This window comes from Herpailurus yagouaroundi, unplaced genomic scaffold (genome assembly GCF_014898765.1).
Source record: "Herpailurus yagouaroundi ecotype Mexico unplaced genomic scaffold, PumYag 139, whole genome shotgun sequence".
NCBI lineage: Eukaryota > Metazoa > Chordata > Mammalia > Carnivora > Felidae > Herpailurus > Herpailurus yagouaroundi.
In genome coordinates this window covers 38,639,866-38,655,517 of record NW_024412394.1, presented here as the reverse complement: position 1 = coordinate 38,655,517, position 15,652 = coordinate 38,639,866, and the positions used below count along the sequence as shown (strand labels likewise).

Here is a 15,652-nt window from a genome sequence, read left to right as displayed (position 1 = left end):
TCCTCATCTAACTGGGGATAATAATATACTTAAATCAAAGATTGTTAGAAGGATTAAGCAAAACAATAAATTTAAAGAACTTGGTGGAGTGCCTAGCACATGCCAAGGGTTTATTATGCTGGGTATTACTACCAGCCTTAATAAAGTGACAGTACAAAGGCACATGGCTTATATGATATGTGTGGAAGAGAATCTGTTTAAGAGCAAAGTACCTCATGAGCCAAGATCATACTAACTTCAGAAATTATTATTAAATTTTTACATAGGAATAATATCAGTATATTTATTTGGAATTGGAGTCATCCTCACATTTCTATAGAGTTATTTCCAGCTGTTTTTTTTTTGTTTTTTTTGTTTTTTTTTAATAATTGGAGTAACCATATTCTCTCAGTCTAGTCTCTGATGTGCTCTTTCTAGACTATATTAAGTTGCAAGATAAGGTGCGTGGTCATATCCGGTAAGCCCTACTTCCTGGTCATGGGCCACTGTGGAAGGGAGTAAGCCACACATTTTAAAGGCCTGAGGTCCCTCTGTTCAGAGGAATGTCCTAACTGGAGTTCTAGAAAGGAAGGTCATGACAGGTCAGTTCTGAGGGCCTCTTCACATCCTTGATGCAAGTCAGGGCAAAATGATACCAAAGGTGTAGCCACTCCTTGTGGTGGGACCCCTTAAACAACACAAGGTAAAATAGAAGAAAGGAAACTTTTTCCCCCTCCGAACTTTAGAATTCGTTTGAAAAGATTTAGATCTCTTTTTTACAAAACAAATGTTGAATTTCAGTGTGTATGTGAGAGCAAAATAACAAATACATCCTTTTCCCTGATGGTTGAATGTCTGGCCTTTCTAATGCTCCTGAAATCATTAATCATTCATGAAAATGTCTTAATGGTTAAGTTGTTAAAGTTAAAGCAGTGATAGCTCTCTGTTCCTTCATTATGTCAAGGGTTCTGTCCTTAGGCAACTTGGAGCTCACAGTAATGTGGTAAGGATGCAGCGTGGTGGAAATAAACACAAGAGTTGAGAATAAGCAATCATTTATTAACTATTTATTTATATCTCATCATATTCCAGAAGGATTTAAAGAAGGTAGAATTTCATCTCTATGGCCGTGATATAGAATAATATATTCATAACTAGGCTATATTTACCTTATCTATAAAAACAGATCTCTGGGAATAAGATGAATATTCTGATATTTGGGGGTGCCCACTTAAGAGTGAAGTACCATCACATCTGCATCTCTCTGCATTTTACCAAAGACTAATACAGAAAGCTATAGTTAATATATATCTCATAAAGTTGAATTATAATTTTTTTAAATGCCACCAATAGGGAGTAATTTTAGTGAAGTAACTAAGAAATAAATGTAAAGATGGTAACTGTTTAAAGTGCTATTCAGGTTGACTGATATGTTTGTAAATTTGTTACTCATTTTAAGTGAATTAGGAATAACTAAGTTTCCTCAAATCCTACTTTGGAATTTAAGGCACATACATAGAGGGAAAGCTAAAAATTTTTCAGTTAAATAACTTGGGATGATTGGATTTCTATTTTTTGAATGATTTTTTATGTATTAAGCCTTCCTGTTCAGTAAAATCCATGATTATAGCAATGGTTCTCTACCATTAGTGGGTATCAGAATCACCTAAAGGACTTGACAAAACAGATTTCTGGCTCCACCCTAGCCTTTCTGATTCTGTAGTAGATCTGCACCGGGACCCAAGGATTTGTGTTTCTAACATGTTTGAAAGTGTTGCTGATAATTCTGGCCTAGGGATGATATTTGAGAACCACTGCTTTACATATAGATCAGAGACAAATGAGGTTAATGTTATCTATAAATCTTGATGCCTCCATGGATTGGCTATGGAACATTTGGAACTACTGACTGAAATACAGCAAAGTTCACCAACCTATAAGCAACTAAAACAAAAAATATATTAAAATATCCAAAGAAAATATTGATATATATATATATATGAATTATAAAATTACTTCAGTGTCTTGAATGTTAGACTTATATTATCTTTATACAAGCTTTGTTTCCTATTAGTAATAGATTCTTTTTTTTTTTTTTAAGATTTTTTTTTTCAACGTTTATTTACTTTTGGGACAGAGAGAGACAGAGCATGAACAGGGGAGGGGCAGAGAGAGAGGGAGACACAGAATCGGAAACAGGCTCCAGGATCTGAGCCATCAGCCCAGAGCCTGACGCGGGGCTTGAACTCCCGGACCGCGAGATCGTGACCTGGCTGAAGTCGGACGCTTAACCGACTGCGCCACCCAGGCGCCCCAGTAATAGATTCTTAAAACTAAAGGACTTTCATATTAAATAGAAAATTAAAAAAGAGGCCAACATCATTTCCTATATGTCAATCATACTCCATAATACTCGGGCAATTCTTAAAAGAGAAGCCTATTCATTGGCCAGATAAATTTAGTGCTGTCCAATTCTATAAATAATTTAAAAAGAATGAATTGGCTTTCGATAATAAAAATCTTTTTTTTTCAAAAGCAGATAAATATTTTCACTCTGATTATCTCCTTCAGAAAATACAAGCTATTGATGCTGTTGCATCATTATAGTGACCACTAAAAGAAAGCTCTGCTTTATGAATTTGCTAGAAGCTAAAACTTAGTATGTTTATTTTTCATATGTGCAGATAACCTGTTTGTACACAAAGTTGGTGCATAATATTTGATGAATAAATGAAACCAAGTTATCATGAGCTAGAACCATCAATATTTCTTAAAAATCTACACATTTATATAAAATTCTGGAAATGTAAATGGCTTGTTTCCTTGTCTCTCTAGGATAACTACCCTTATCTGTAGGATGCCAACAAATATGATGGAAAAGTACAAGTTTGTGAAAGAATTGCATTACACACCACCAATATCTATTTATAGATCCAAGGATAAAACAATCAGATTTGTTTTCTCTCCCCACCAGGTGGAGCACTGTAGCCTGACAGTTCACTTAGCCCATCTTTAAAGATAGCTTTGTATTTTTTAGAACATAATTGAAGATTATCTGTAACTTACCTAAAGAGTCTTTACTATCGTAAATGCTACTATAAAAAGAATAAGAATTTAGAAAAGAATAAATAAGCTGTTGCTCCAAGATGATGGTAGATAGAATAACTGATCTGCGGAGGCTGAAGAATCCAAAATAAGCTCATCACTGCCATGGTGTACGATTCGTAGTTGAAGGCATATAAGGCTTTGATGACAATTGCCAAGAAGTGGTATTTATGAAACTTTCACGAAGTGCTGGCACAATTTGTAATGAGAAGGAAGTGTAGTAGATTAATCAGGAGTGTGGACTGGGAAGATAGAATTCCTGGGGGTGAAACCTAAGTCTTCCACACCTGGTGCTGTAAACTTGGGCAAGTTGCTGAACATTTCTTTGCTGAGTTCCTCATCTCTAAAATGGAGACAATAAGGTTATCACATGGGTTGTTGGGAGAATTAAATGAATAAATACAGGCAAAATGCTTAGTTAAGTGCTGGCTGGCACCTACTGTATCTCTCTACATGAGTGTTATACTATGTGAATGTTGGCACTTATTATCATTTTTATCATTTCTTCCATTTTTAGGATTATGTGGTTCTCTTTATTTCCTATCCTATCCTAAAATCAATTTCAGCACTGCCTAATTTCTACTGTCTCCATTATTCTTATCCCCCAAATTTTAATTGTAAAGTTAGACATTAATCAAATGTTAATTGCTACAGTGTTCTTAAATAATTTTAATTCTAGTGTAAATTATTCATTCATTCTCTCTTACACCATCTTACTGAAACAGAGATACAGATGTCTCATTTTGTCTTCTTTTCACCAACATTTTTAGACCTCAATATTGGACAGTTAACACTGTTGGAAATTGAAACCCAGGATAATGATTAGGTATCATATAATTAAAGTGAACTGTTTACATAAAATTAATACCAAATGGAAGTAAAATGTATCTCCATTCTGTACATTAAATGATGATCTCAACATCTTGTCTGTTCCTCTAAAGTAAATACATTTTCTAGACTAATTTTCAGACAATGAAGCTTTGAAGACTACTGGAATTAAGAAATCTGTTCTAGTTACAAAAGGCTTCTTAGGAACATTGTGTTAGCTGACTGCAGTGGAAAAGGGCCACTGCTGTTGCTTATGTAATTACCAAACTTTGTCTAATCATTAAGAGTAATGGGTAGTGGATTTTGGGGAGATATCATGGGTAGTGGATTTTGTGTAGTGTCATCAACTATTCAAATCCCAGGAATCAAATATTAGAAAAAATCCTCCTAATTCAAGATATGGATTACACTTCTTGTGCTCAACTTGTATGTGTGGAGAACAATTTGCCCCAATTCTCCATCCTCTCCTATATCCATGCCCTTTGCCATGTAGCTTCGCAAGTTCTCCCACTCTGGGCAGAGGGTTTTCTGTGCTTGACCATTTGGTGTACTTTGGCTTATGCATGTAGACAGATGAGTGTAACTTTCTCAACCTAGCCCTTTCCTTTCACCAATCTGTCATTGCCACAGAAGACCTGAGTTGCTGCCCTGAGTAGCTGCCTCCCTCTTAACCTGGGCCCCAGAGTAGGAACAAAGGAAGAGACCAAAGTCCAATTTATAATAAATAACCTAGCCCAGGGGGGTCTGCAACGCAAGAAGAGCTTTCCAACAGAGCCCAGTTCAGATGAGCCGATCCCCAAATGACTGACCCACAGACACCTGAGAAATAAATATTTATTGTTGTATGCCACTGAGATTTTGTAGTTGTTTGTTTCATAACAATAGGTGAATGGTACATACGTTGAGTTTCAGTATAAAAAAAACAGTTTTCTACAAAGCTAGAAATAATTCCAAAAATAACTGTCGTAGATGATGATATACTTTCCTATACATTGTTTTTTTTAAAGACCAGTGGCATTTAAGAATGGTAATTAACTTATGAAGCAGTATCACACATAATTAAGAAAGCAAATTTGTATTTGTTGTGCCCTAAATTGCACCATAGGAAAGTGCATAATGTGTACTTGTTAAGCTAGTTGGTTATGATTTTAATAATTGAAATAAAGTCGATGTAACTGGAAAATTCAACTAAAACTTTTAATAAGTATAAATATACTTTCAGTAAGTCTAAAGTATATTTCTGGACAGATGTTAGATTTGTAAAAATTTGTAAAATATTAATGACTTAAAAATACATGGTTTAACTACATTTTAATAACAGTAATATTATATACAGTAAACAAAATGAAAACAACATTTTAAGCAATGAGTTAGTACTTTCAGATGACTTGACAGATATGTTGATTTTATGATACTGAGGGGCATTAGGTTTATAAATGTAAAAGCCTCTTCTTCTACATGACTCCCTCTAAGATGATAGACAATGATGTAAGTGAAACTATGTAAAAAAATGTTTAAAATTTCACTTATAACCACTTAAAGACTGTGTCGATAAAGCAGCAAAACTTTTAAGATCTGTTCCCTTTTAGTATCTATTACATATAAATCTTTTAAAATGTAAATATCACTTATGAGATAGGCAATTAATGTCCACTATAGAGAATAATAGAGCTAGACTATATTGAGTAATATATTGTAAAATACAGTTACATGGAAATAAGGGCATTCTCAACTGAAACTGGCTGATTTTAGTATAGAAATAGGACTCATAATCTTTTATACACAACTTAAAACTATTGAATTAATGATTATGTTTAGAGATCCATTTAAAATGTTCATTTAAAAAACATTATTGAAAATATTTTAAGCAGAAGATTTTCATACTTCAGTATGCTTCTGACATTTAGTAAATTGCTAAGGAGGTGAGTTATTTTCAACAGTTTCAACTGAGTTCAAGAGAATGCCTAGTCTCCATAAATAAAAGGTAAATAAAGGAAATGCATCAGAGAGTTGGAAAATAGTTTCATCATGCTTTTGAAGAAATTTCTGGATTTCTTGGTCTTCAGGCCCTATACCTGAAGTGTTGCCTTCTTTGGTTTCCTTTTGAAGAAGCTGCTCCAGAACCCAGAACAGGGAGAAGATATTTTCATAGTGTGTCACATAACTGGCTTGCACCTACAAAGAAACAACAAACTCCTTTAAAAAACATATTGGTTGTAGCTCAGCTCAGACAAAGCCAAATAAAGATATTAAATTTTCAGACAAAAAGTAAATACTTGATACATTTAAAACTGTCTTCCTGTCCTTTAACTGGGATGGAGAGAGAGAGAACAAGGGAGGACTTTCTTTATTTTTCAAAAACTTTATGATTTTGGTGAATGATTTCTCTTAATGGATTACAAAGCTCCAAACCCCTTGTCTGTATTACTCCTATAATTCATTACTCAGGTGAATCTGAGAATATTTGACAATGTCTTGTGTGTTGAATTCAGTGTTGTGATAAAGACTTCCGATGCATGCCACCCTTGCCAATGATAACACAAAGATGCTTATGGGTAGGGTTGAAGAACACATTTCAATGTATAACTCAGTCCTAGAACAGTTATGATCTGTAAAAGACTAGACATGATCTCATTCTACACAAATCAAGGAGGAATAGGATTAGACTGTGTGGAATTGGATACATGGTCATGAGGGAAAATGTGGATGTGTCTTGTAGATGTTATTACTTGACTCTAGATGGTTGAAAGTGGGATGAGTCAAAGTGAGGCCTAAAAGCACAATGGAAAGCATAACATGAGGGAAGACAGAAATCAGTTTTAAGATATCAACTGGCTTTATCATTTGCTTATTGAGACATGTGTTGGAAACATTCCCCAAATCTACCCACTCTAATAATACATAAAAGAGACATTCTCTTAGAGTTCAGAGGAATGTATTCTTCAACAAGGGGGGGTCCTTAAACAATTAAATATATACAGATATCTGATACTTTCTTTTATTGAGGTGCAATTGACATAACATGTTTCAGGCATAAGGTAATGATTTGATATTTATATACATTGCAAAATGGTAAATCTAGTTAACATCTGTCACTATACATAGTTACCAATTGTTTCCCTTGTGATGAGAACTTTCAAGATCCACTCTCCTAGCAACTTTCAAATATGCAATACAGTATTATTAACTACAGTCACCATTATACATTATGTATACATTATATTTGTACATTATATTTCTGTACATTATATTTCTATGACTTAGATTCATTTTGTAACTGGAAATTTGTACCTTTTCATTCCATTCACCCATTTCAGCCACCTCCCAACCCCTACCTCAGGCAGCTACCACTCTGTTCTGTATATCCATGAGCTTGGTTTTGGTTTTGGTTCAATTTTATTTTGTTTTTAAATATCCCACATATAACTGCATTATATGCTATTTACCTTTATTCTGTCTGGCTTATGTCACCTACCATACTGCCCTCAAGGTACACACATGGCACAAATGGCAAGATTTCATTATTTTTTGATAGCTGAATAACAATCCGTTATGTGTGTGCATGTGCATGCATGTGCACGCACACGTATGTGCACACACTCACACACACATGTATTCTCCCTTCTGATAAAGGCCATAGTATCCCAGGCAATTTGAGGGCAAGAGTGTAAAGCAGTGAGAGTGTCTTGAAACCTTTCCATTGGTTTTGGGACTCTTACTTTGGGCATGTTCAACTTTACTTACAGGTGGACTGGGATCCCGACTGTCATGTTGTTTTGGACTTTGCTCTTACTCTCACCAGGATTTATCTGTCTTGGGTTCTACCTACATCCTAAATGCGTATACTAAATCATTTGATACATTCCTTTAAGATATTGACAGTTATAGAATATTATTTTGAAATGAACTCCTCTCTGTAGGGACAGCATGCACTTACCTAACATGCCTTAGCGGCCTTTCCTCTCAACACGACTAAAAGGGCACGTCTGTCAGGGAGGTCTTTCCTGGAGTTCCCAAATTTCATCACACTGGCAGCTGCCTGTTTTGCTTAATCATGTGCTCAGGCATTTTCTGAATTAGTGTCTAAACTGAATGAAAACTAAAATAAATGCTATTAAGACGACAGTTTACTATATTTTGATGTAATTTTTGTACTCTCAGCATTAAACTGGACTGAGTCACATCAGTGTTGGAAAATACCCAACACAGGTGGAGCTCGCCCACTAGGAAAATACTCAAGTGTTTTGCCTGAAATCCTGCCAAAAGACTGAATGACCCCAGTACAGGATCAAAATGGCTGTGTGTATCTGATAAAATGCTATCAGTCTGTCTTTCTATCCAGGTCTTTTAGAATTAAGGAGCCTTGAAAGGAAGCTTTGAGAGTCCCATGACTACTTCTTAATCCCATTTTATATAATAGGAGACATTCCAAAGGGAAAATACCTTCCTGGTAGAAAAAAAATCACCAGATATTTTTGCAGAGTATTTTCAGAATTGAAACAATTCTTATATTTATTTTTCTATCCTCGAGCTGGGCTTAAGAAAGCTCAAGTCTCTAAATATTTTTTCTAGTGGTAAAAAATATTAATTTTCTTTATATGCTGCTAAATTTCACTTCAAAATGTAGATTCTGAAGTTAGGCTATAGACACTAAGGCCAGTTTCTTAATTATTGTTTTAGTTGGAATTCAGTCAAGGTTAACCTGTTTTTGTAGAGACTAATTATTCTTGAAGCAGACACTGCTATTTGCTTATCAAATATCCCTTTTACCCTTCCTTTTCATCAACAGAACCCCAGTTTTACTCAGAGTGGCAATGGATCACCTAAAAATGCATATTTTCCCAGTCTCTTTTAAGGCTAATTCTGTTCCAAGAGATGTAAATATGAGTAATAGGGTGGAGCTTCTGGGAAAGCTCTTTAATGGAAGGCAAAGTCTGGTAGAAGGCAGCTTTGCTTCCCTCTTCACCATTGTTCCTGCTTGGAAATAGCCATGCAGTGCCTGGAGGCAGAGTGGCCATCCTGTAGGCTTGAGGATGAGGGTCACCCATGGATCAGTAAGAAGGGGCAGATTCTGGAGGCCAGGTGCAGCTCAATACCCCCTCGCAGGATGGCTGTACCTTCCTGCACTATGCTGGGGTCCCCTTCTTCCATTTTGATCTTTTAAAATTGGAACCTTGAGACTTCATTCAGGCAGGAAGGGAGCTCTGAAGGTCTCTTTGCCTTGAGTAGGTCCTGCTTCCTGCTGTCTCTGACACAGAAAGGACAGAGTTGCCTAAGGGGGCAATAACAAAGTCACAGTTCTTGACAGCAGATGATGTAACAAAATGTGCTGTGTATGTGAGGTGTGGCTCACAGTTTGGATGTTTATATTTAATACTGAAAATATGAAAATGTAATAGTTCATTAAATGCAGCATATGATAATTTATGTGTGCTAGTCAAAGGTATGCAGAGGTGAAGTCTCACACTATCAGAAATAAACATGCTGTTACGTACGGAAGGGGCAAAAACACAACACAATGGTTTTCTTATTGCTACAAGCACAAGAGGTGAAGAAAACTGATCATTACAGAGCAGAAAATCAAGTCTAAGAGTACAGGCAAGTAACCAAAATGTTAAATTAAATGTTCATTGAATATAAATATACCATTGGCTCTGTATCCTTCATGCCAGAATTTATTAGACGCAATAAGTAAGGTACAACTAAAATTGGTAGTCTCCAACAGACTGAATTAAACATAATACTTTGGAGGAAAAGGTCAGTTGTCACCATGGATAATTAAGTGGGAAACTTATCCTTGAGTTTTAATAACTTAGCCTTTTTTATCTACTAGAAAGCAAAAAAGACAGTAGGTTTCAGTGAAGGAGATGAGGAGGATGAAGTTAACCCTCTATCAACAGTTTACTAAGCAGCTTGCAGCTTCTGAAGAGCAGGAGAACGTACCGGAAGAGCTGACAAATAAGCCGGTGCTTAGCTAGGGGCCCAGCACAATCCTGAGTCTCACCGTGCTAGCCAACAGTGCTTGAGAACAGAGGAGGAGAATCACATGCACAGTATATATAATGTATGTACATATAAAAGCAATGCACTCATGATTGCAGTAGAAGCACACATTCACTTAAAACTTTGTCTCCGTAAAAACTGTGTTATATGCTTTTCTGTTCCCTACAAGCTAGGTGCCAGACCGTACTGAAAGTGTATAAAGCAAAAAGGCCGATCAGAACAGAGTACAGTTAATTAGGGAAGATTTCCTAGAGATGAATTGTGAGCCAGGGCTCAAAAGGAATGAGGGTGCAGATCGGTGAATCATCTTTTGATCAGATTGCCAGGTAAAGAAGAGTAAAAAGGATACAATAGGTATTAATCCAGTTTGCTTTATTCAGATAATGGTGTGATTGTCTGCCTAAAATATTGAATCCTGGAGACTGGTTTTAAGGGCCTATTTCTAATTTTGGGAGTAATAGATAAAAAGCTCTAAACTATTAAAACTATCATCATTTGCAATCTTGCTTTTTGCCTTGTTTCCCATGGGAAATAGTTCATGTCTGCAAGGTTTATACGTAAAGCTACTTAGGGGGGCACTTGGGTGGTTCAGTGGGTTGGGCGTCCCACTTCAGCTCAGGTCATGGTCTCACTGTCAGTGGGTTTGAGCCCCGCATTGGGCTCTGTGCTGCCAGCTCAGAGCCTGAAGCCTGCTTTGGATTCTGTGTCTGACTCTCTCTCTGCTTCTCCTCCACTCATGCTCTGTCTCTCTCTGTCTCTCAAAAAAAAAAAAAAAAATGAATAAACGTTAAAAAAAAAACTTTAAAGCTACTTATGAATTTCATATACACAACAAAAATTAAATTATGTCATTATGAGCCTTGTTTAAAAATGATTTTCTCATTAGCCAATTGTACCTGCTTTTCTCAAATATGTTTCTTAAGGTTGAAATTATATAATAAAGTAATAGCAAAATGAACAGACTGAAAAAGAAAATGGCCCACAGTGTACAAGGAATCTGGACGAGAATCACAGAAAGGGGAAGGATGATTTGTATTTGTTTGACAACAAGATCTAGGCTGACTCCAAACAAGAATACATATGGCAAAGACCCCTATGGGTTGAGATCTTTGAGAAAATAGAATCTTATCAAGCAAAACTTTTTTTTTTTTTTTGATAAAGGAAGACCATCAATTGAAAACATATTCATTGCTTATTAAATTTCAATTCTGCCATTTATGAGCTATGTGAGCTGGGAAAGTTATTTAATCTCACTAAACCTCACTTTCCTCATCTAAAACTTGGAAATAACCAGGGTAACTCCTCCCTGGGGTTGCTGAGAGAATAGATTAAATTACATATTTAAAACACAGCACAGGACACACATGCATACTTACGTATTTAAAACAGATTTTCACATCTGTATTATCTATTATCTGTTATCATCACCATCATTATTACTATGTTTTTACCCAAAGTGAAAAAGAAACAGTCCCTATCCATAAGGTACTTTGCACCTGGAAGAAGGCTACTGGTATTACTCAAGTACTGTACTGTGATCAATTTTTGGAAGCATTTCAAATTGTTCCATTAGGGCTGTGTAAAGAACCTAAGGATGTGTCTTCATCTACTTTCCTCTATGAAGAAAGTTGTTCATCCACAATTGTAGCAGAGCATTCCTTTTTGCATAGAAGGGTGATGCTGAGGAACCAAAATGGGTGATAATTATTTTAAAGCCTTTCTGATATTAGAAGGCCCTGAGGAAGGTGTTAAGTGTGGGTTAAATGCAGTCTTATGGGATGTGAACAACTGTAAAAACGTCCATCAGCCCAATCCCTTACCTCTATCTAGTTCCCTAACAAGACATGATATTTAAGCACCCAGCTTGACGGTCTTTTTGAAAATGTTATATTCTCCAATTATCTGACTAGTGTGAAATAGATCAACTTGTTCAAGTCTATCCTAGAGGCAAGTTGGTAAAAATGAGTTTCTGATTCCTAATAATTTTTCCTTCTAGTGAATAACCCAATAACATCATAGATTAAATCCAAGGTACTAAAAATTTTTATATTTGCACTTTTCACTGGGGAAATATCCTGTGATTTGACTCTGATTTATCACTTTCTTGGCCATCAGAATAAGTATATTGATGGATATGATAAGATAGATTCCACATAGATTTTATTTCTCAGATTTCTTCACATAAAGAATACAGAATTCTTGGGATGCCTGGGTGGCTCAGTCGGTAAGTGTCTGACTTCAGCTCAGGTCATGATCTCGTGGTTCCTGAGTTCGACCCTACATCGGGCTCTGTGCTGACAGCTCAGAGCCTGGAGCCTGCTTCAGATTCTGGGTCTCCTTCTCTCTCTGCTCCTCCGCCACTCACACTCTATCTCTCTCGCAAAAATAAACATTTTAAAAAAATTAAAAAAAAAAAACAGAATTCCTGATACATGGAGATGGCATTTTTCTGTTCTAACAGATTTCCTGAATCAACTTTAAATACTTTTACATTGAATCCTCACTGCTTTCTCAGGCTCTTTCCCTTAATTATGGGGTCATCAATCCCATTCATAGGAAAGTTGTCACCATTTTATGCCATAATATTAAACTTAATCTAAGGCTGGAAATCTCTTTCAAGTACATTTGAGAGGCAAATAGATCATTTACTATTTGGACTTCTATCACAGTAGTTTCTGACAAAGCAGAACAAACCAGACAATTTGGTTATTAATAGAAGAGTCTATTAAGTGAAAGAACAGGGTTCAGAGACTGGGATAAAAGCAGCTAAATTCTTTAAGGACTAATTCAGCTGGGAGTACTTAGCACTTTACAATTTTGTTTCTGCTTGCTTTGCACTCCTCCCTCTCTTCTGTCAGTCCTATTGCAGTTGTTGCGTTCTCTCAAGTGCCATACCCTATAATAAGTGCTGCGGATATAGAGATGAATAAGACAAGATGCGTACCTCTATAGAAATTCCTAGTATGCCCCTAGGGAGACAAAGAAGTAAATAAATAATGCCAATGCAGAGTGCATGCTATAAGGGATATTAAAAAAAACAAAACACTCTAAAGACAACTGAATCACCTGGTATGAGAAGACGCTGAACGTCAGGAAGTGAGTTTAGTCGTGATGATGTTGTAGGCTCACTTCTTCCTAAGAGGATGGCAGGATCCTTTTGGAGAGATGACTTGAAAGTTATTATCAACATAGGTAAAACACCTGTTTGGCTACTACCACAGGGGCCTCTGTTTTTGGCTGGTGAATATGTATTGAAGCCAGGGAGAGGCAGAAAGCTTAAAGGGGTGTGGGGAAAAGATGTCATTAATCTCTGCAGAATCCCTATACTTCAGCCTTCTCTAAGGCAGTGGAACCAGACTAGACTAACTGGTGTGTGCAGTCAAGGGCCAAATCAGTTCTCTATGTTAACAAAATCTTAAACAGTGTATTTGGTTCCTTGAGGTCTACTGTAACTTAAATGTTTTATACTTAGCTTCATGAAGGAAGGCACAGATAAAGAAGCACAAAAGTACTATTCTTGGGAGACAATGCACTGTGTCACCAAGATAAGCCATTCCCATCATGTAATTAAGATAGAGCTTGAGAAAAAGAAATAAAAATTGGTGAAGTGTCCGATATATATTAAAAACGGATGGCCATTACTGATGTAAAACAAATGTCCAAATTGCCAGCGGGGGTAAAATCAACAAGAAACATTCTTCTTTAGGAGTCTAAATAAAGATTATCCAAGACAGCATCAAAACCTACCCAACTAGGCAGAAGGCAGGGGGAGCCAGATTTGTTGGAGTAGCATCAATGACTGCCTAGCCAGGACAAACAAAGCCAGAGGCAAAAAGTTTCCTAGAGGCTGCTTATCTAAGCTTTGATACATTAGCCAAAGTAAGCAAGAAATGTGTGTGCATGTGTGTGTGTGTGTGTGTGTGTGTGTGTGCATGCGTGTGTGTATTTAAGAGCACTGGATCCAAAGCCCAAGACCAATGACAACAAGAAGATGGGCTCATAGTGACCAGATCCTTTGCAATAATTTTGTTTGTAAACTGAAAGCCAAATCTGATTGGCCTCAGGTGATCTACTAATTATCTACCAAAGGCCAACTGAACAGGGTTGGAATCACAGAAATTAAAAGTCAACACATTCATCCCTTTTTCCTTCCTATTTTCTTTTTTTTAAATTTTTTTTTCAACGTTTTTATTTATTTTTGGGACAGAGAGAGACAGAGCACGAACGGGGGAGGGGCAGAGAGAGAGGGAGACACAGAATGGGAAACAGGCTCCAGGCTCTGAGCCATCAGCCCAGAGCCTGACGCGGGGCTCGAACTCCCGGACCGCGAGATCGTGACCTGGCTGAAGTCGGACGCTTAACCGACTGCACCACCCAGGCGCCCCTTCCTTCCTATTTTCAATATGTATCACCACTAATTCACTGAAGCCAGTTTATCAGAACTTGATATCGAAGGTTAAGTGAAACTGTACAACACACAGAAAAGTTTGGAAACACAATGGAGGAAAAACTATGTATTCTTAAGAACACTTTATATCGTTGAAGTGGAGCCTGGGCCTAGAGCAAAGTAATACATTCTTGTTCCTTTTCCTTTTCCTTTTCCTTTTCCTTTTCCTTTTCCTTTTCCTTTTCCTCTTTCTTTCTTTCTTTCTTTCTTTCTTTCTATCAACCAACTCCTTTTTTTAAAATAAGGCTTTTTGGGGCGCCTGGGTGGCGCAGTCGGTTAAGCGTCCGACTTCAGCCAGGTCACGATCTCGCGGTCCGTGAGTTCGAGCCCCGCGTCAGGCTCTGGGCTGATGGCTCAGAGCCTGGAGCCTGTTTCCCATTCTGTGTCTCCCTCTCTCTCTGCCCCTCCCCCGTTCATGCTCTGTCTCTCTCTGTCCCAAAAATAAATAAACGTTGAAAAAAATTTTTTTTAAATAAGGCTTTTTGAGATATATTGACCTACATAAAAATTTACTCCTTTTAAGTATGCTTATGAATGTGATAAATTACTTGTAAGAACAGAGAAATGTCATAATAGAAATAATCTCTGAATAAAGAAACAGCAGTCATGCTACAACCATGTGATATTGTTTAATAACATTTTAAATGTTACCTTATATCTAGTTGATTTTTATTAATATATATATTCATTTACTGTTATTTTCTCTACTACATGAAATACTTCTCCACACTCAACTGTAATTTTGTTATCTGATGATACTCTAGAGAAATTTTTGAAAAGATCCACATGTAATGCAGAATGCTTAGAAGAAGGAACTAGATTTCAAACTATGAGATAGCTTTTCCGGTTTAACTATTTTCATAATCTTCGTGGTGAGATGCTGCTGGGGAAGTTTATCTGTCATAAAAATGCTAGGTGACCCTATAGGAAGCCTTCTTATGTTAGGAGCATGTGAGAGTCACTATCTGATGACAGATGGGGGTGTGTGTGAAGTACAGAACAGAGAACTTAGGCTTCCATTGGCTCTCTTGTTCAAATAACATTTCCTCAGTAACTACTGCCAACCACAATATGGATGGAATTTACAAAAAATGACAGGAAATATGGCTTCATATCCTTTGGGCATCACAATTCAAGGTGGAGTTAAATACATAAACAATCACAATATAATGTGATATAGAGTATAAGAATGTTAGGTCCACAGCATTATGATAGTGGCATTGCTGTTAAGTAGATTACAATAAAAAACAAGGTGAAGAATGCACTCAGCAAATAATATTAATGGAGAAT

The 15,652-nt window shown here is 36.6% G+C and overlaps 1 protein-coding gene across 1 annotated transcript in view; it reads right to left on the bottom strand.

Moving 5' to 3' along the window:
* Positions 1–4,728: 4,728 nt before the first annotated feature.
* MEI4 (meiotic double-stranded break formation protein 4) overlaps positions 4,729–15,652 on the bottom strand; it is a 211,033-nt gene continuing 200,109 nt past the window's right edge. Inside the window, exon 5 of the mRNA XM_040473996.1 lies at positions 4,729–6,087. Within this exon, the coding sequence (XP_040329930.1) occupies positions 5,827–6,087 (261 nt within the window). The 3' untranslated portion in view covers positions 4,729–5,826. The remainder of the gene's footprint in view (positions 6,088–15,652) is intronic.